The 21408-nt window shown below is 41.9% G+C and overlaps 2 protein-coding genes across 6 annotated transcripts in view; one reads left to right on the top strand and one right to left on the bottom strand.

Moving 5' to 3' along the window:
- The window catches only part of pde4cb (phosphodiesterase 4C, cAMP-specific b), a 72286-nt gene extending 57996 nt beyond the window's left edge, over nucleotides 1–14290 (top strand). For 4 of the 5 annotated variants that reach the window (XM_070961882.1, XM_070961880.1, XM_070961884.1 and 1 more), the window contains 9 exons: nucleotides 2710–2803; nucleotides 6961–7133; nucleotides 7222–7320; nucleotides 7545–7709; nucleotides 7899–7998; nucleotides 8392–8546; nucleotides 8777–8899; nucleotides 9272–9454; nucleotides 10010–14290. In XM_070961882.1, the coding sequence (XP_070817983.1) occupies nucleotides 2710–2803; nucleotides 6961–7133; nucleotides 7222–7320; nucleotides 7545–7709; nucleotides 7899–7998; nucleotides 8392–8546; nucleotides 8777–8899; nucleotides 9272–9454; nucleotides 10010–10597 (1680 nt within the window). In that variant the 3' untranslated portion in view covers nucleotides 10598–14290. Of the gene's footprint in view, nucleotides 1–641; nucleotides 1022–2709; nucleotides 2804–6960; nucleotides 7134–7221; nucleotides 7321–7544; nucleotides 7710–7898; nucleotides 7999–8391; nucleotides 8547–8776; nucleotides 8900–9271; nucleotides 9455–10009 lie in introns of those variants that run through there. The other variant, XM_070961885.1, reaches the window with a different exon arrangement.
- Nucleotides 14291–14498: 208 nt separating this feature from the next.
- ifi30b (IFI30 lysosomal thiol reductase b) lies at nucleotides 14499–18046 on the bottom strand. Its single transcript, XM_070961196.1, has 7 exons — nucleotides 17805–18046; nucleotides 16458–16646; nucleotides 16261–16332; nucleotides 16083–16172; nucleotides 15734–15886; nucleotides 14884–14952; nucleotides 14499–14615 (listed from the first exon to the last, which is right to left on the bottom strand). Exons 1-7 carry the CDS (start codon nucleotides 17943–17945, stop codon nucleotides 14556–14558), a joined length of 774 nt encoding a protein of 257 aa, XP_070817297.1. The 5' UTR covers nucleotides 17946–18046; the 3' UTR covers nucleotides 14499–14555.
- Nucleotides 18047–21408: the final 3362 nt, after the last annotated feature.

The raw sequence follows: 21408 nt of genomic DNA, 5'->3' as shown, positions 1-21408 counted from the left end.
TAACTGACGCTTCCTCTCCCTTCCTCTTGTCAGACACCCACACATGTAACTGGATAAATGTCAAGGCAGCTGAAACCAGATAAAGAACAACTGTTGAAATGTGAAGTTATATTGAAGTTGTTCTGCACTGTATGAGAGGCTGAACTATAATATACCTTAAGTATACCTTAAGTAAATAAGCACAATATGCTTTGATGTTTCAACAGCAGAAAACAGAATCAGTGTGTCTTAGTGTGCAGAGCACTGACAAATATCAAGTCCTCTCAGCTTTTTCCTTTTCATACTTGTTAGGAAAATAGATCTGTGTCACACATGAGGGGAAAAAATCAGGTATTGTGACACATGCAGCTGCACTGTGAGCACGGCCAAAAAAAAACAGAGTTCAGGAATGGCGTCTCTCTCCGCTGAAAGAGTTAATCAGCATCTCCTCAATTCCCTCCTTCCTGCTTTTCTCCTCCATCTGGCGGCTACTCTCAGACCTCCCCCATTTCCCACTCGGCCAATCAGGTCCCACTCCTCCACCCAGCCCCTAAAGCCGGATGAATGTGATTGGACAGAGTGGAGGGAACTGCGTGCAGGGCAGGGGAGGAGGGTTCCTCTCAGCCCTCTCTCTCTCTCTCTCCCTCTTCATGTTTCTCATTGACACTGTGTGACAGTAGTTGGATGGGCGACTGCAGTCACACCCTTTCTCCCCCGATTGTAGACCACATCCCCAGCCTCCCCTACCCCACCCCACACCACCTTTCCCCTGGGACTCCCCCCCACCCCCCACTCCTACCCCCAGCCCCAGGACAGCACATGGGACTGTGGGAACTTTTATTTCCAAACGGACTTCTTTGCATGCTCAGACCGTCCCTGCTGAGCGTGGAGCAGAGCTGACTGAGCAGATTACAGCCTGTCACTTAGCAAGCAAACTTGTCTGCCTGCCGTTGTGGATTTTAGCGACCTTTAACATCAACATGCGTGGGTTGACATGCTTGTGTCGGCTCTCTGCGTTTGTCTGTGCTGGAGACTCAGACAGGTGAGCGAAAGAGAGTGCTGCTGGCTTGCCCTGTTTACATCAGGATCTATTGATCAGCGGTGCAGACTTTGCAGGGGGCTGAACGCTGAGTGTGTCAGATCTGACACAGGACTGGATCTACAAACGGGCTGAATGTTGAGATTGTGTGTCTGTCTATGCATGTATGCATGAGTGTAAATAGAGAGGAAAAGACTAAAGACATGTTGAAAGAGCTGTCATGATTTTGTAATGTAAAAGTGATTCTTAAGAGCAGTGGCTTGGTTTACAGCAGCAGGAATATGTTGCATGTCATTTGTAAACATGCATGTGACTGTGTGTGAAAAATGGTGTGCAGAGAGCTTCAGCAAAAGTGGGAGCAGTTGTGTTGAGAGGCTACAGTCAGCCAAATGCTAAACAGACACATTTTGGTTAAAGCTACAGGTTTGTCTTCCATGTCAGTGTGTATGTTTTTGTGTGCGTCCATATGTGTGTCACATAGTAACCGTGTAACCACTGCAGCATCTCTCTCTCACACCGATCCCCTCCCTCCTCCCTCAGCCACCACATGCCAGAGCTGTTACATAATCAGTGTGGAAGCTACCGCTGCAATAAAACTCAATGAAAACTGAAAACATGAACACTTTTGTTTTTAAAAACTTTTTCTCCTGAATATATCACAAGTGTTTTGGGGTTTTTTTTATTGCCAACAATGCAGGTATCTGCCCGGTGTCTGCCAACAAACAACATAGTTAGAGAGATTACAGCTTGTCCTGTATTATTTTAAAAGAAGAGCAAATACATGTTTAAGAAAAACATGAGTGCATTTCTAAAGGGCTCCTCATAGACTGCGGGCTGTATAGACAGAAATAAAAGTGCTGAAATGACAGCGGTTCTGTGAGCATCAGTCTGCGTGAGCTGCAATCGCGGAGTTCCCCTCCGTGATGTTGTTCAATGTTCAAACCACAGCACAGACAATGGAGCATCTTGTCTCTATGAAATTGTGTCAGCTTGTTTCTGTGAAAATGTAGTTTTGTGCAGCCTGACCAACTTGGTCAACGTTTCTATGTATTATAGTATATTATTATATGTACAGCAAAACACATTATTTGCCATGGTTCCAACCTACAGTGTGTCCGCACTTCCATCCATTTCATTATGCGTACATGTTTTTTATGTTGTTTCAAACTATATGATATTACATCTAACTGCACTTTATTCCACACTCACAGCATAATCATTTATGTATATTGCTTTTTAAAAATGCCCTGACAAAGAGATGAAATATCTTACAAGTTCACAACAAAAATGATGAGCACAAACTCAGGCAAAAGCAAAGTAATGACTGAATGTGAATCATAACATGCAATATGCATATATTGTCTGTAGAGGTGAGTTTTAACAGCAGATTTCCTGATTTGAAGACAGATGGTGAAAGGAGTGAAAAGGGAAAATCCCTTGCAAAATAGTTACCCTCTTCAAGAAAGGGAAAGGGGGACAAGAAGAACAGAAGGAAACGTGATCTTTCTTTATTTAAACACAGTACTCTTCCATGTATCATTGCATAAAAGTATCAGAATTAGGTTTCCTGCTATAGCGATGTTAACCATGCTACACATGCACCTTGTCTGTGCACGTGTTTGAACATTTTTATTTGCAGTGTAACTGGACTAACCACGTTTTTTGTTTATGGTTTTGTTGTGTCTGCACAGTTTAAGAGGATGCTGAACCGCGAGCTGACGCAGCTCTCAGAGACAAGCCGCTCAGGGAATCAGGTGTCAGAGTTCATCGCCAACACCTTCCTGGGTGAGTTTTAGTACGTTATATGCATGAATGAAAAGACCCTCACTTTGAGGAAGGCAAAGCCTGGGCCTTAAAATACAAATATGTACTCAACTGCTAGTTTATTAGGTCCATTTAACTGAAACTGATGCACGCTAATACAACAGCCCTGCCACAAATTCTATATTCATTCAGTTAGAATTGTAGAGAAATGTTAATTCAACTTAATTCAACAATTTTGAAGATTGTTGTTTGTGATGCTGTTTTATTATATTACCTTATACGGAGAGGTGCCTCAAATTATTAGTCTACATTCATTTGATTTAAAATTTGGTGGAGGACAAAATATCTTAAAATATATTTTGTGCTTCATAACATGTCCGTGAGGTGTGACTCTGGTGCTGCATAACAGTTTGCATAATTGCATCACAGAGCTTCGTCGACCGTTCTGCTGTCAGCTGTATTACATGAGCATTACACCATATGTTGCTGTTCAGCACATGTACTGTAAATGATGACACGTCATCCAGCCTGGTGTATATGAAGAAGGAAAGGAGATCTTTAAAGGATGGCTAATAGTTTACTTATGTTTTGCTGGAGCAAAGAAGAAAGATGGTTTTTTTTTAGCAGAGAAAAGCTTTAAAAGGGCAGGAAAGAGGAGAGCAGGAAGGGGGCTTTAAAAGTAAACCAGTGAGAGAGGAAGGACTTTGATACCTCAGTGCCAGCGACAGGCATAATGGCCGGAGGCATGTTGTCAGGTTGCCTGCCCGTCCATCCGTCCATTCATCCGTCCATCCGTGCATCCGTCTCATTCTCATGCTCTCAAGGATGGACTGGTTAGATTTTGGTGGTCACATAACAACCATTCAACCACAGCTCAAGAATCAATACGCTAATTATGACAAAATTTCACATAAATGTCTCATAGGATAAAATAAAGTAGTGATGAGATTTTAGATCCAAGGGGTCAAAGTTTAGCTTCACTGTGACGTCATAATGTTCAGCAAAAACACTTTTCTGGCCATTATTCAACACCATAACTCAAGAACAGAAGGAGAGACTGTGACCATATTTCACATTTGGTCAGATACTGAATTGGTGACACAGACCTTGTTTGTTCACCTTCAAACTGTGCTGGTTGTTTGGATCTTCTGTGCTGCCGGATTGAAGATGTGTGTGAAGTGTCCACGTTTTAGTTTGTAGCTTCTTTGCAGCAACATCCATATTTGTAGTATTGTAGTCGACCACAAGCTCATTGGTTCTCCTGATGTTGAGCTTCAGGTGATTGTTGTTGCACCATGTGATGAAGCTCTCTATCAGTCCTCTGTCCTCCTCTGGAAAAATAGTCTCTCCTTGAATACAGCATGTCTATTAAATTTCTGCTAAGTCTTCACTACACGTATTGTATGAGTCTGGACAGCAGCAGTGGAGGCAGACAACCACCAGGTGCTAATTCTAGTTCAAGTACAGGCAAGATGAGGAGAGACTGATTTTAAAAAGGGCGGAATGGAAGAGGCAATGTAAAGGAAGTAAAGGAAAAAGAAAAGTGAATATTGAAGGAAGGAGGAGGATTCACAAAGAAACAGGGAGAGGAGAATTTCAGCATTTTAAAGACAAGGAAAGAAAAAAGGAGGGAGGAATATTTAAGACCGTAAGATTTTTTTAAATGAAAACATGAAGAGAGCAGAGGACTGTGTGTTAATAGGGATGGATGGAGAAGGTGAGGATTTTTCCTTCCCTAAAAGAGAAGGAGGCGCGGCGACAGACAGCATTCCCGGACACATTGTGTGGCGTTGTCGTAGCAACCGGGTGCAATATTATTAGGCGGCGTGTGCATCAATAGGAGGCTCAGTCTTCAACAGCCCTGCCGGTGGGATGGAGGTCCAGCCGAATGAGGATGGAGCCATCCATTAGCTGCCGTTTTGATATGAGTGCCTCTACGTTAAGCCCGGCTGCATTTGGAAATGAATACCATGGTTTTGGGTGTGAGGAAGAGGAAGCACTGTGAGAGAGGTGAGAGAGGCCAGACAGCGCCTCATGTGACGCTGTCACTCAGGTCGCTCTGCATCCTTATGGTGGCGTCTGCTTGTATCTGGGCTCAGATCTGGATATTGTTCAAGCAGTCACTCCAGCCGTGCCAATAAAGAACGTGGATATGTGGACATGAAGTAAAACAGGCTGTCTCTGATGTCAAAGTGGGATCATTATTTCCTTGGTTTTTACAAATAAGGATGAGTCATTTTCAACACCATCGTGTCTGCTGGGACAGCACTTTGGTGTCAACAAATCATATGGAGATTATGTGGATATTGTTGGTGGAAACCTTGTTTTCATGATTTCCGTGTGTTTTTGCGTAAAGGATTACAAGCTCCGCTGTGGTTTAAAAAATATCTCCAACCTGTAGACGTGATGAAGCCTTTTCAAACTCACATTTGGAAAAACACGAGAGGCGCTTCGTCATCAAGCTCAGGCTCAAGTCAACGTTGAGCTCCTGACAGGTTTCACCCATCATCCTTAGCTTTCGACCTCTGGTATTCTGTACTGCCATACAGTCCAGTCACACACATGACTATAGAAGTCAGGAAGTGGACTTAATTATACCTGTTGACATTCCTGTTTGTCAACCCACCTTTAAACCATTGTCTATATACAGTATAAACTGTACACAACAACATATTGCTGCAGTTAAATCTATTTAGAATTCTATTTTTACATGGCACTAAGATTTTACACACGTTATATACTGCCTCTGTCTAATATATTGCCTCAAAAATGCTGATATACAGTATACCAAATGTGATCACAGGAGCAAGGAAACCTCCAAGGTCAGGTTCTGTTATGCTGAGAAGAAGCACAAATGCATGCTTGTCCAAATTAGACACACTGTTGTGTTGATATAGTGAAATGACACGTTTGTCTACTCTGTCCAGTTCCTCACTGATAGTTTGTTTATTGAGGAGAGGACAGGCTTAATGTTGTTACACACTTCATGTGAGACGTGTACGTACAGTGGTGCTTACGAGCTGTATGTCTACATACAATTTTCAAGTACTACTTATGGGCATTGTGAAGTATAGTTGTACCATGTTCGTAGCAGTTGTAGTGATTGTAGTAGTAACAGTTGAGGTACCGTTGTAATGGTAGAAGTTCAGTAGTGCTAGTAGTAACTGCTGTAACACCTCTTAAACTTGTACTAATAGTAATGGTAGTTCATGCTGTTTTGTTAGCAGCGGCAGTATTGTCAGTAGTAGCAGCTGTAGCATTCGTAGCAGAATTTGTATTAACTGTTGCTGTCATTTGTCACCAGCAGTAGTAATTGTGCTTGCATACTGCTATCATTTCTAAAATACTGACAGCATAATAATCTGAGCTGTAGTGATAATGAAATAAATAGTGGTAGTAGTAATAGTCGAGTAGCTGATGATAGAAGATGTGATTGCAACGATCCACTTTTTTTCAGTTCAAGTGCATTTCCAGTACCTGAATTAGTGAGAATCGATCCAGCATCAGTGTTTGATGAACAAGTTGTATGCCATATAGATGGATCGTTCTTTCATGTGTGAGGCAACATCAGGTTTGACTTTCACATGGCTCTCTTAACTTTGTAAAACAAAGTTAGACACGTAGGATTAGACATGTTAAAAAGAACAATTACTTGGACATTATACAAATCAGACATCATGCGGTTTGCTACTAATATGTAATAGTGTAATCTTCAGTCTGCATATTTCCAACAAAATGCAAAAAAAACAAAAGGACAGTTCCCCTACACAGACAGTTACAGTTAGAGTTATTGAATCTGTCCACCAACACTGGACAACATTGAGGTGAGACAAAGAACAGGAGGAAAAGAAAGAAAGTGTCTAATAGCTAAAAGACACATCATATGATTTATGTTAGCTTGGTTACTCTATACCAAGGTGCACATAAAATCAGTCAGATCATATTTTCAAAACATGTGTGCATTAGAACCTGCACTCCTCTTACCCAAAATTAAGGTTCATTCAATTTAAGAGATGGTCATATATTCTGAATTTGCTGTACTTGTGTCAGAGTACCTGGACCTGTGTGGACCTCATCCTGACTGATAATATCACGCTGACAAAAATCAAGTAAAGTCTGAACATTTCAGATGTATATATTTAACAGTATGCGTCCATGTCTGTTTGTACTCAATGCAGAGAAGCAACATGATGTGGAAATCCTGTCCCCACCTTCTAAGGAGAAGGAGAAGAAGAAGAGGCCGATGTCACAGATCAGTGGTGTGAAAAAGGCCACGCAGAGCCCGAGCTTAGCACCCACCTGCATCCCTCGCTTTGGAGTCAGCACGCCACAAGAGAGTCTGCTGGCCAAGGTTGGTCCACGCACATGTTTGCACACAAACAGAAACACACACACACAAACATACTGTGTCCTACAGATGTCCCGTTTTACTTCTCCAGGAGATCGAGGACATTAATCGTTGGGGTCTGGATATATTCAAGATAGCAGAATTTTCTGGAAACCGCCCTCTGACGGTGATCATGTACTCCGTCTTCCAGGTAGGAGGATCCCTCAGCTCTACTCACTCAGGTTTTTTCACATGAGGATCAGTAAAGTTGCCTCTAGAGTGCATGTTACACTCTGACCCACCAGGTTGGATTAATCAACAATCCACTGGTTGCAGGCAAACTTTTCCAGCTGTATGAATCAGCGCCACAGAGGAGGAAAACTGTTTGTTGCTAACATCCCTCTGGTTGTCTCCTCTTCCTCCTCTCCCTGCTAGGAGCGAGACCTTTTGAAAACCTTTAAGATTCCAAACGACACTTTCGTCACCTTCATGATGACCTTGGAGGACCACTACCATGCAGACGTGGCTTATCACAACAACATTCATGCAGCTGACGTGGTGCAGTCCACCCACGTCCTCCTGTCCACCCCTGCTTTAGAGGTGTGCCTCTGGTCAGATTTTGGGACACAGCTAATAATCATAAACAGCTCCAGGCTCTCTCTCTGCAGCAGACCACTAGCAGTCAGTGGACAGAACACTTGAGTTTTTGCTCAAAGTAAGTCGTAGTTACAATATGATATCAGCTTATGGTTCTAAATGAATGTGCTTTGTGTTCTTTGTTGATCCCAGGCCGTGTTCACAGACCTGGAGATCATGGCTGCTTTGTTTGCTAGTGCCATCCATGATGTCGACCACCCTGGAGTCACCAACCAGTTCCTAATAAACACCAGTAGGTTCCCCCTGTCTCTGTACACAAATACCATAACAGACTGCAAAGTCAACAAAAACATCAACATTTTATACAGCTGAGGAATTTAAAATTCGTCTGACCGATTTTTTCTTTTTTTTTTTTAGACAAAATGAAATGTTGTAAAATACAGATTACCTCAGTACATTTTTAAGATCGGAAAGTTAAAACGTTTTACAGGGTTTACGTTAAAACACTACAACAGTCATTTGGCAAAGGCTTTAAGATAATTAAGAACAGTTTTGACTGCTTTGTGCTTCAGTAATTGGTCATGCATGTGGGCCTCTTTCTACTTAAGGTGCACCTGAGCTGCGTCTGGTCAACCTTCTTTAGAGCACATTGTCTTGTCTGTTGCGTCCTGTTTTGTGGTTTTAGGTTCAGAGCTGGCACTGATGTATAACGATGCCTCGGTGCTGGAGAATCACCACCTGGCTGTGGGCTTCAAACTGCTCCAAGAAGACAACTGTGACATCTTCCAAAACCTCAGCAAGAAACAGAGGGACTCCCTCCGCAAGATGGTGATCGACATGGTGAGACTGCTGCACTTTTTACACGACTTACTGATTACCACTTAATCTGTACTGTACCTGAACTTCACAGTGTTTTTTTTTACTTTTTTTGTGTACAGTAAGAGACTGCTGATACAGCAGCTTTATCTATTTGTTTAGACAGACAGTCTACTGGCTGGTAGCACAATATCAAGAGACACTTGTTGACTGCAGATGTGTTGAATCTCCTTTTTTTGTTTTTATGTCATTAGGTGCTCGCCACAGATATGTCCAAACACATGAACTTCTTGGCGGACATGAAGACGATGGTAGAGACCAAGAAGGTGACCAGTCTGGGAGTCCTGCTGCTAGACAACTACTCTGACCGCATCCAGGTGAGAACACTGCTTATACTGAACAACAGACATGCTAAATAAAAGTACAGTTCAACAAAAAAGATAAATATACTGGAGCTATTTCACACAATTCAGTTTCATATTATGTTGCAGCATCAGTGAACAGAGTGAGGTTCAGTGTGTGATTACTGTGTTGGCTGTGTAGATTCCAGAAATTGGCAGCAGCACTAACTTTTCCTTCACTGGCAACAAACTGAAAGATAATGTGAAAGTGCTGCTACCTGCTGGAAGAATGCAGTCATTGCACCTGTATAGAGCTGAACTGTTCCACACTGTGCATCGTTTTCATATTGGCAGTCAGGACAGGGTTAAAAAATATCTACTGTATCTGACTGTATATGACTCCTCCAGGTTTTGCAGAACATGGTCCACTGTGCCGACCTGAGCAACCCAACCAAACCACTAGAGCTTTACCGGCGGTGGACGGACCGCATCATGGTGGAGTTCTTCACCCAGGGAGACCGAGAGCGGGACAAAGGCATGGAGATCAGTCCCATGTGTGACAAACACAACGCTTCCATAGAGAAGACCCAGGTAACGCCTGCTGACACACAGGGATGAAGAGGGAAGCAGAGATATAACAGAGGTAGAGGAAAGAGAAATGTTATAAACTTCAAGGAGTTTAAGGTTATTTTCAGAGCAACAAAGACACAAATATGTCAGATGTAAAATACTTTCATAGGGGGCTCAAAATCTGATTCCAACGTGACTCAGAAATTCAGCTTCAGATTTGAAGTCAACCTTTGCATCACTCTGACATGTAGCACTGACACTGTATCCTTGGCACTTTTGGCTGCACAAAGCATGTCTGTGTATCAACTTTTTTTAATCACGTACGCAGTCTGGTGTGATGAGTTCTGCATGTTTTCTGTGAAAACGGGCAAAATCTTCATTACTGTTTGTATACCCTGCAGTCTGTTGTTTTGGTTTCACGGTCGCGTATTTACTTTATTATCAATGTCTGCAGATACATCAACATACAAATCCAAGCTGAACAACTGCAGTAAGAGCAGAAAGCTGTCAGCACAGACAGGGTTTATGGTCCAGGTTACTTCAGCTGTTTATTATTAATATTCTTTTTATGTCTAGGTGGGATTTATCGACTACATTGTCCACCCTCTGTGGGAGACATGGGCAGACTTGGTGCACCCTGACGCCCAGGACATCCTGGACACGCTGGAGGACAACAGGGAATGGTACCAGAGTATGATCCCCCGCAGCCCGTCGCCCTGCAGCCCCGAGGAGCACAGTACTGAGGTGGGGCCAGGAGAAGTTGTGGGAGCAGGCGGGGCCGTCCCTTCAGGAGGAGGAGAAGGCGGAGGAGTAGGAGGAGGAGGAGGAGGAGGAGGAGACAAGTTCCAGTTTGAACTAACTCTGGAGGAAGAGGAGGAGGAAGATGAGGAGGTGGAGTCTGACCTAGAGAGCCCCCTAGAGGAGGAGTCCCAGTTGGGTGTGGAGCGGCACCGGGACTCCTCCTCCTCCTCCCACTCTTTGTCCCCAGACCCCCGGAGCAGCAGGTACCGCCCTCCCTCGCCTCACCCGTCTCGGACCCTGAATCTGGCTGCCATGTCAGTGAGGAGCCCCCACAGGACACTGGCCTCCCCGGGACGGGAGGGGGCCGACAGAGAACTGAGCCAGGAGGGCGACGGGGTGGCCTGCCTGCGAATGGGCACGTAACAACCAGCACAACCTGCCCCGCCTGACAGACATGAGTCCTGGAGGACGGAGGCAGGGCAGGCCTTCTTCAATAAAGTCTGTAAAATCACAACAGTCCCTTTACACTGGAGTCACCCTCTCTAGAGAACAGAGGGACGTTCCCCCCTCTGTTTTATTTCATCTTTTAACAAGAAGAATCGCCTGATTGGCCGTTGTGTCCCGTCCTGCTTTGTTGTAGCTTCAGTTCGGAGTGTCCCAGACAAAGACTGCTGCATTTTAACTGGGAGGAAGAGTGCAGCCAAGGTGTGATACTCTTAACAAGAACAAAAGGTAAAGGAAACGTCTTCCTCCAAAATAACTGTTTGTGACATTCAGACACGAGCAGCGAACGAGGATCGCTGTGGTTTGACAGGGTCTCTGAAATGATTTTGCACCATATTTTTAATTTAGGATTTGAAATTACAGAGTTTGGTCGGATTAAGTGAGTGTGGATTCATTGCTCAAGAATGATGTGAGCGATGAATCATTTTACCAAATACAGGATGTAGATGAGCAGTGAAAGATCGATGGATCTAAACCTCAGGGTATGAAGAGAAACATAAATCTAATGTAGCACGGATGTAGTGGGTACCCCTGATGTGACCCCCGACCCCAAACCGTCTTTCCTGTTTGATTTACCTCCATAGACAACTGAGACTTTGTTTAACCTGCGTGTCTCTACATTTCATGACAACCCTTTAATAGAAAATTTGGCAACCGAAGCAATCAAATAATATATATTTAAACCAGCTCGTAGCACCGCAGAGATTGAACACTGAAGAAGACTGAGCCCCAGTCTCACCTGTTGAAAATACAGGACACCACCTATATAATTATTTTTTTACCTGAGATGATTTGAAACGGTATCATTGTTTTAGGTTTTGATTTTTGAACCGTTCCGTTGTTGTACATCTGCTGGTCTCGTCTGTGTCTATGTGCTTGAAAAGCATTTTTTTTATCAGGGTGCCTCCGGTCCACAGTAGCACTTTACCGCCTCTGCCCTTCAGCTCTTCTATTCAGTCACACAAAGGGCTTCACCCACTGTAGGCCTACTGATCACACAAACTCAGTACAGGTCGTCAGGCTCGAGGTACTGGAAGGCCGGGCAGGAGAGTAACTGGTCGGTGGATTCAGGATTTCACAAACTAACTTCCACATTGTTAACAGAGGATCTGATGGCCACCAAAATTCAGCATTCTGGTGGTAAGATAATACTGGAATTACAAGACTCCTTGTGTTTTTTGTTTTAGTTTTTATTGCTAACTGATGCCGCCATTATTATCAAAAACAGGTGCAGCCAATTCTGTCAGCTCAAAAACAAATCTGCACTTTCCTCTTTAAGGCAAATTTAGGACTGCAAAGTTCCCTGAATGTTGGCTTCATTCCGTTTATTTATGCCCAAAGATGAATGAGTCTGATTGTTCCTTTTCTACTTCTGCTCGAAATTGTCATTTGAAATATACTTTCCCTGAATCAGTGAGGATCCAAATAAGTCACCGTAGAGTTGCTTTCCTGCCGACAGATTGTGGAGATCAGAGGGAGCACAGTTTAATGGCCTGTAGTTCAGACTGAGCAGATTGTGTTCATCAGATGATCAGTCTTATTTGGTAGATAGTGCTCGACTGGGATAACTGTGTGCCATAAGTGTTGTAAACACACGAACACCTGCCAGCCTACGGTGCTGTACATTTTTACACTAGAGATTTTAACCTGATGATTGTATCGAAGTCAATGACTTTATAGTGTTAGTTTTTATGAATGTTAACAGTATTTAAAGCATACAATTTATTAGATTTTGTGCAACTTATGATCAGTCTGTTCAGCCCTTTCCTAACCAGATAGCTGAGACTGGAGAATGTGTGTAGTTTCAGGCGTACCCTTTCTGTACCAAGTCCACGTTCAGTCTAGAGCAGTGTTTGTCGCCGTGACTGAGGTAGAAAGACCAGGAAGCAAACGAGCATTGCACAAGATATGATGCACTTCCTGGTCAGACAGTAGTAGAAAACACTAGTCTAACAGTATTCATTAACTCAGCTAGTAAGCTTTATTGATCAGCCTTACGTGTGATAGAGTGGTTGGAGCCTACTGTTAAAGGACCATTATGCTGTTCTTAACATGCCGATCCTCACAGCGTCATTTGACACGTCTACAGTTCTGAAAGACTGGAAAAGTAAGATGATGCTCATTTCCAGGCTTTAAAAATGGGAACTGCCAAGAATCAGGATACAAACAGAAAACTTTCCATTTCTGACTGTATCCTTGTTGTCAGTGCATCATTTTGACAGAAGAAATATGATTTGCTGTGAATCAAGTGATAATCTGAGAAATTAAGAAAAAAAACGTAAAACATTATGCAACGTTCCGTTGATTACGCACTATGTTTAGCTTTCAGTGTTGAAATCCCTCCACAATGGAAATGTCATTTAAACCTCAGCAGCTTCACTTTTTAATACACTCTTAATTCCCAGACTTGATGTCTAGTGCCAGCAACAGGCCAAAGTTTATGCACAAGAAATGTCAGATTGCTTTGAGAGCAGCTGAACACTTTAGCTTTTCTGACCATCATGACCTTTTCTTCAGAGTCATCCTGACAGTAAACCTTTAAAAAAACCTTCACTGTTATTTTTGTTTTACTTTAAGCACTCTCTTATGTAATGAAGATTGCAGCCTAGCGGGGATTTAAACTTTTAGTCTCTTTCTGAAAAGTTGGGGAATTGACCAGTAACACAGCCCCTGCATAACACTGGTTAAAAAGCACATTTCCTCCAGTTCAGGCCTCCTTCCTCAGACAGGCACTTAGATGTCAGGACTTTGTATTATATCTAAAAATACTGATCCACAGTCATTCAAAGATTATCACCACCACTGCTTCTTAAGATCAGTGTATTCAGGATGTATGGTCTTGGTACAATTTCTATCAGAAAAGCAGAGAAAACATAAAGATCTTTTATTTGTTATCTAAATAAAAATTTGTGCTTCTTTCTCTGTGACAGCTGTCACACAGCAGTGATCCAGTCTGCTGCTGTCCTGTGACACAGGAAGTCATGACTGTGTAGTTACGGTGACAGCCACCGTGAGCAGAAAATCACATACATGTTAATCACTCGAAGCTCTCATTATACAACGTGTCACTTTCCTTGTTCAACACGGCATTTTCATCATGTGGGATTTCTGTGGATTTGAAACATTTGACGACAACTGATTTCAGTTTGCAGTCAGCTGAATGTACCGTTTGTAGCTCAGTGATCTGAGGCGTCACATGGGCATGTTAAACACAGCGCTGTGGCTCTTTACAGGAAGACATCAGTGCCATACAGTGTTAAATGTGTTGGCGAGCAGCAGGGTCCCTGCTGTCGCTCCGTTATTGTGTTGCGCTGATACTGCCACCATTAATGTTCATGCTGTCTCGTTTTCTCAGCCTCTGTGTCGTGCAAACTTCTATAAAAGATATTTATTCTTCAAACGTGTCTGTTGAGACAAAGTACTGTAAAATAGGACTTTTGATTTTATGTTCTGGAGCCTAAAAATCAAGTATCCTTTACAAGTATGTACACATCTGTCACTCCAATGTTCTGTCAAAGGAAACAACAATATTTTGTTCTTCTTTTAAGCCAAAAGAGTCTTGGGAGTTCAGGGTGTTTCAAATGGAAAATGCCAATAAATTATATGGAAATTTGACTGGCTGTGTTTGTTATTTCTTTCTTTGTTAGATCGACTTGATAAAACAGGTTTTTAAATGGGAATAATGTCAGTCAACAGCTTTGTATAAAACCAGATGGATTTATTCCACTTTGGTCCCATCAAAGAACAGGAGGCACATAGAAAATGGATTTCACATCCTTGTTTCTATCAACTACTCCCACAAAAACCGTGATGGTGTTATCTGCTACATTACTGTATGTGTGTTATGACGAGTCGTTTTCCTGTGGTTTCAAGCTCTTCAGCAGAAGCCTCTGTTCAGTCTGACGGGGGCTCCAGTGCAGGCTGGAGGCTTCACCCCCTGAGGACACACACACACACGCACACACACACAGTTACAGTCACTTCATTCAAAGAAGACATTGCTCGCTGAGACAAGGCACACTCCTGCATGTTAGCATTGATGGACAAATGTATAGAACAAACATATATAGTCTTTCTCCCTAAGGCTACCTTTAATTATTAGTGTGTCAGAAGATTCCTTCATGTATTTCTAGTGGTACTAATACCTCAAATATCCCAAAGCAGAGTTACAGTAACTACAAAAAGAAAACCAGGCAAGTCTTCACCTTATAGAGGCGGCAAACCAAATGGAAAAGAGACGACATCGCCATGTCCTCATTCTCTTCTGTGTATTCCTGAAAGACAACAGTTTTGATGAATTTAGTCAACATGACTGTCAGTAGTACAGAGCTTCGTCTTGTCCAGCTGAATCCCTAACTACATTTTCAGGATGATTCTGAGACTGCTTGAGATTAATTAATTATTTGACCTTCACAAAGAGTTTGTTGTTTACTTTTGAACTTTCAGTCTGAGCCCTGAAGACTGTTTTCATCTCATTCGATTGAGATAATATAGGTCCAAAGACACATTTGTACAGTTAAACCTCAGCGTGCAGTTTACAGTGCGACAGTATGCAAACACCTCAAGCTTTCACGCCCTTTCTGCTACAAAATGATCATGAAGAAAATTCTCTGATCTAATGATCATTTTTGTTGTGGATTGATCTGCTGATTATTTTCCTCTGTTAATAAACTGATGACAACTGAAAACAAATCTGTCACAATTAACCAGAGTTTTCAGAATCTGCAGTCCAGCTACAACAGTGAAATTATAACTAATGCAAGTGTAACAATCAGTAAATCATAATATATAATATCCTAACAGTTACAGGGGACCAAGCACCAAGTACATTCACTTTTTTATACTTGTGCATTTTCCTGCTTAGACTTTCTCAGTCTTTTGCTGGTCCTGTCCCACCTTGTTTGAAAAGTGTTGCTGGCATCAAATTCATCTATCTATCTATCTATCTATCTATCTATCTATCTATCTATCTATCTATCTATCTATCTATCTATCTATCTATCTATCTATCTATCTATCTATCTAAATTACTCCTGTGTGCCATCACTGTTTTACCCCGTTGAAGGTAACCCATGGAACGTGCGTGTGGGCGGGGTTCAGCGCTCTGGTCATGGCAGCGTTGGCGTGCATCAGCTGGTTTCCCAGACTTCCGTTCAGACAGGAGTCAACACTGGACCAGGGGACAGAGGGAGCGTACAGCTGGAGACACTGAGACAACAGGACAGAGCATCAGCAACAGTACATGTTTTTAACTCTTCAGACACCTCATCACTGGTCATTGTTCACTTTGATGCATTTATATTTTGTCATATGTTTTGTAAGTCTTACACAACATTTCACTTTAACTTATCTTTTTTTCAGAAGAGGAGTCACGGAGCTCTGCAAATACTCTGTAGATACTCACAGGTTGGGCAGCATTGAGAACATCTGCAGCCGTCTCCATGCAGGAGATGATCTGAAACGCTGAGTGTCCCGTTAAATGGATGATACAGGCCTGAGGGACAGCATCCATCAAAGACATCATGTTTCTGCATTCATTAAAATATGACAGCGGTGCAGTGCAGGTGATGAAACATGCAAACCTCAATCATGTTTCCTCTACATTCAGGCTCTCCATGCTGACAGGTGAAGGGTGAGTTCGCTGATGGAAGCTCCTACAACAGAACGATGATGATATTTAGATTTTTACAGTCCAAATGTGGACAAAAATTGAGACAAAGATTTCCTCTGATAACAGAGATTTCTCCACTTTCAGAGACTCTCATGAGGATCAGCGCACCTTCGCGTTCCCATAGGGGACCAGAGTCACAGTCATGATGTCCTGCAGCATGGTCCAGGTGGGGAAGAGCTGCTGGCCGATGAAGACTCTGCAGGCTGGACACAGACTCTCATAGTACAGTGTGACAGAAACTGGAACGACAGACTGGTTTGGTCTGATAGCATTCACCTCCATACACTGCTTCTGAACCTACACGAGAGACAGGACAGCAACTTCTTGTAAAAATATGTTCTCATATAAGTTTCTAAAAGAGATTCAAGTCATGGTCCTTGTTGTGAGCTAAACTATATGAACGCTGTATAATATGTAGCAAAAGGCTTTTTAAATCTTCACACATTTTCTAGTTTGGTAACAATAACATGTTCTTTCAGGACAATAAAGGGGATTCTTGAGAAAATAAACAAAAAACTACTTGAGGCAGGATCACTCATTACACCGACTGCTTACTGAGTAAAAGTTTGTAGAATCATGTTACAAAATAAACACAGTAACACAAGTGTGTCATGAAGAGGGGGGGTTATCTTGTATGCAATGTCAGTAAGAGTGGAGCAGATCCTGTTTTTGTCCTCGGGGACCATGAATTCAGTTTTAACACAGCTTTGAGTCACTGATTACAGCTTGTCTTTGGCTTCATTGTAAACTTTGGTGGTGTCAAACAGGCATTTTTAAGACATCACTTCAGGCTCTGGAGTCTTCCCAGTGGGCATTTTATACTCATTGGATTTAAGTATAAATGAAAAACTCAAGTTTCAGCATCTAATTAATCAATTAAAGTATGATTATGAAGCCTCCACACTGAAGGCAAAACAAACTATACTGTTCATTTTCCAGCCGGTCACATGAAGAACCACTGGTGTTCAATTTCTGAAGCATGACTCTCATTTAAACCTGGACCAGTCAGACTTGAACTCCACATTTCCTGCCTGGGACAATAACAATATTATTGTGCTCAGTAGTTATGAATAAAAATAACTTTTTGGGATTTCATACATTGACGGGGACATTAAATGACTGTTTTAAAACCTCATTAGAATAAGAATCAAACAGCTTATAATAAAATAGGCCAAGTGGAAAGGAAATTGAAAGTATCTTTCAGTATTTGGCTGTATAAAACACTTCATATTTCTATCATATCAAAAACATATTAGGAAATACTGAGTGAAGCACAATAAAAATTTCAAAATGCAATCTCTCCCTACTTTTAGTTTTAATTGCATTTGTTTTGCTTCCACATTATTATCTCATAAAAATAATACTGTTGTCATCTTCTGGGGCCATTCAGCTTTATTTAATGTGAACAGTTGAGCATTTTCTGCCGTGATCTCGTAAACAGTTTATTCTACTCACCTTACACTCTATCGCTATCTGCAGGGATCGGCACCACTGAGATGGAGGATAGCGGCAGGACGGTTTGGGATGAGACATCACGGAGCCTCCCCGGTCAACACGGAGGAGCAAAAACACAACAAACACTCCTGACAGCTTCATGATGTGATTTAGGAGAAAGTCCACTCAGTCACCGAGGATAGATGACTGAAGTTGCTCCTCCCATGAGACGCATTTAACTAGTCCCATCATCAGCTGAGTGACACCGGGTGTGATTGATTGCTGCTGCCTTCACGGATCCTCAGACTACTTCTGATTCCGTAAATAGGGGGGAAAAAAACAATAATTTGTGGCTGTTCAAAAGTGGGATTGATTAAATAGTTCAATACTAGTAGTTAAAGAGTGGAAAACAAAGTATTGGTATTAGTGACAAATCCGACAAATAAGCATGATGATATACAAAAATAGTTAACTTTTAGCAGCATTATGACCACTGAAAACGGCATAAAGGCACCACCTGACATCCTGTGTATTTTGGGTTTTTGTTATGGTGATTGGCCTCCCTCTAGTGGTCCCACATGAGCAGAACAGGGTTTACAAGGATACACACTCATAATTCCCGTAAAATTAGATGAGCAGATAAAGACAAAAATGTGTGTGTACTTTAACCCCTAATTCTAGAGAAGAGCAAGGCCTTATGGGAACTGTAGTTATTGAATAGTAATGGAAAATGTTGTTCTTTGCTTCAAAACAAAAGGATGGTGAAAAAATTCCAAGTCAGTATTATAGTAGACTCAGGTTTAACTAAGATTACGGATACAAAAACCCATGAAATATATATTTTTTTCTCTGAAAGAATAAAGAAAACGTCGACGAGATGAGCGGCTTACTGAGCAGGGAAGAAATGACGCCATTTTGGACGTAGGATTCTTAAAGCGTATATAACTGAATTCACCTGTGGGCTGGTTTAGCCAGTTGGGATTTCGTTACTGTAACATTATAAACGTATGAATCGATTCGAAATCTCTTGAATTGTTTACATGAAGTTCAACAACTTAGTCGCTTGGTTTTAATTTTCAATATTCACCGAATTAGCAAAACCAAAATGTTTGCTGCGTCGCTCAGAAAGCGTCCAGGATCCGTTAACCTCACGTCCTGTAACGTTCGCCAGCAGATGTTTGGTCGAAGCCGAGCGAATGTTTTATCGATGGCAGAGAAGTTGTCCACATGGGAAGGAGCGAGTGTTTCTTCGGCGACGCTGGGGGGACTCCACGGTCCACGACGCGCTGCCGAAGAGCGTGAGCAGCAGGGGCTCCATGCTAACTGAAATGGCGGGATGGAAGCTACTCCGAAAACAGGGAATGGGGACTTATCAGCCTCAGCCTGGCTATCGACATAACTATTCCCCAGAACACAGTCCTGACTTTCTGACCAAGCACCTGTTGCACTGCTACTTCTGGACCAAACTGCTTCAAAAGAATGGATTATTTACTCGCCATTAGCAGTTTGGGTCTGCTGAAAGAGTTTATAACCAGCGGGCTTCTTTCTGTGACTGGAGAATATCATGACCTTCAGCTGGCTGTCTGATGATGTGGTGAGTTTCACTTTTAGCTCAGTTTGCTAAGAGAGGGCTTGGAAGACTCTGTCCTGGATTATCTGTGTGGTTAGCTAACAGGCGAGGAATACAGCTTCCCTCACACTTCAGTTTCTGACGCTCATGTGTGGTTTACGTGGTTATATTTCATCATTATGGTGCTCAGTGTTTGGCAGCCTGTCATTGCTCTTTGCTAATGGTTGAAACAGGATAATGGCAGGTCGATGCTGTTTTGTTGAGTGGACTACATTTATATAATGCACTGTTTTTACATAATGCTTTTTTTTAGGCTTACCATGCACACAAGGCCGCATTCACACACGTATTCGTACAGTGGTGGCAGAGATGCAAGGTGCCACCTGTTCATCAGGAGCAATAATCATTCACTCACACACCAGTGGCTCAGCTTCAGGAGCAATATTGGGTTCAGTTTCAAGGCAAGGCTGGGGATCCTCTGATTGGTGGACAACCGCTCCATCTACTGAGCCCCTGTTGAAGGTGCTGAAGTAGTGATGGACTGCAACAATCATTTCAGATTGATCTCACTGTGATTACACAACTTCAATGTGCGTGAGATGATTGTCATCACAGCTGTGTCTAATGCAGTTTGACAGGCCCGCGGTGCACCCATCATCATTGGCACATGATGATGTTGTATGTCTGTACAATGAACCATAATTTTTAATGTTAAAACAGTGCTCACGGGATGTACGTATGTGGAGTTCAGGATTTTGTCTAACAAAATACTTTAAATCTATGGCATTTTAACCTAATAATATGTGCAGTAAATGTTTAAACTATGTGTTTAATGTAACCAATCTAGCAAACTATAGTGTTGTTGTATTAACTTTTGCCATGCAACAAAGTAAGACATTTGCCCCAAATTAATTAATTAATTAATTATTGCCATTTGTTTGACATACGTTCCTCTGTTGAAGAGCTGACATGTGAACCCATGGGATGCTGACTTTGATGACCTCACAAGCCAGTTATTCACAAAGGATCCAAAAAGCAACGAGGTATGCAACTGTCAGAAACAGCTTTCTATGTTCTCCAAATTAATCTCAGTTAAATCAACGCCTCTAAACAATGAAAACTGAACATAATACCCGTCATGAAGGGAGTATTTATTGAACAACTGTTAAACTGCACTACTTTTAGCCTGGTGTACCTAATAAACTGGCAATTGTATATAGTACTGTATGTGCTTGGAGGCTTCACAGAAACATACCATCACTGTATATTTTAGAGAGGAGTGGAAGGCAAACACTGTGTCCTCCTGTGGTACAGTATGTGGTGTCTCAAGGCTTTAAATGAATATTTCTCTAGGCTTATTATCTAAACAGTAAACGGTATTTCACATGTATATTGGTTATACTTTGTTAATCCAGGCCGTCATGTCAAATAATACTCACAAATCATTAAACCATCATTTCAAATTTATTTGGGGATCTGAAAGTGCATACATGAACAATGATGTTCTGAAGTGGGTAAAGTCAGGTTTTACACCAACAAAAAATGTTTGAAACCATCAATTTTCCTCAGATAGGACTTCTAAAGAAAACACAAGCTATTTCAGTAAAGCTGAATGTTATTGCATAATCAGTACAGTAAATGAACATTTACAATAGCAGTATTTTCTCACAGCTAATGGTTTAGATCAAAGCAGAAAGACACATCCATATAGCCACAATGGAAAAATTAAAAGTCAAAGTTACAGAAACATCATCTTAACAAGTACTACATTGAATGTGATGCAGAGAGAAGAAGAGGTATTTGATCATATCCACAGCTCAAAATTTCAGACATTAAAAAAAAAAAACTTCAGAGCTTCCCATTTAAATCCAGGTGAGGTGAAAACAAACTAATCTCCCAAAGTTTTGTTGTTTCTGTTTGACAAATATTACTACTAGATCCCACTGTTTATGGCATGGAAGAAAGATGATGGAAATAGACAAACCTTTGAATGATAGCCAAGTACCACTTCTGTCCTCTTTACTTTATGCATCTCCACATCAAAGTTACATAACT

This window comes from Chaetodon trifascialis, chromosome 4 (assembly GCF_039877785.1).
Source record: "Chaetodon trifascialis isolate fChaTrf1 chromosome 4, fChaTrf1.hap1, whole genome shotgun sequence".
NCBI lineage: Eukaryota > Metazoa > Chordata > Actinopteri > Chaetodontiformes > Chaetodontidae > Chaetodon > Chaetodon trifascialis.
The sequence above is the reverse complement of the archived record's forward strand: the minus strand, read 5'-3'. Positions and strand labels throughout refer to the sequence as shown.

Excerpts from the sequence above, each read along its gene's own strand:
- ifi30b (XM_070961196.1), bottom strand. The coding sequence starts at position 17,945 with ATGAAGCTGTCAGGAGTGTTTGTTGTGTTTTTGCTCCTCCGTGTTGAC. Across the intron at positions 16,647-17,804 it reads AGATAGCGATAGAGTGTAAG|GTTCAGAAGCAGTGTATGGA; the intron begins GTGAGTAGAATA and ends TCTCTCGTGTAG. Across the intron at positions 16,333-16,457 it reads TCCCCTATGGGAACGCGAAG|GAGCTTCCATCAGCGAACTC; the intron begins GTGCGCTGATCC and ends GTTCTGTTGTAG.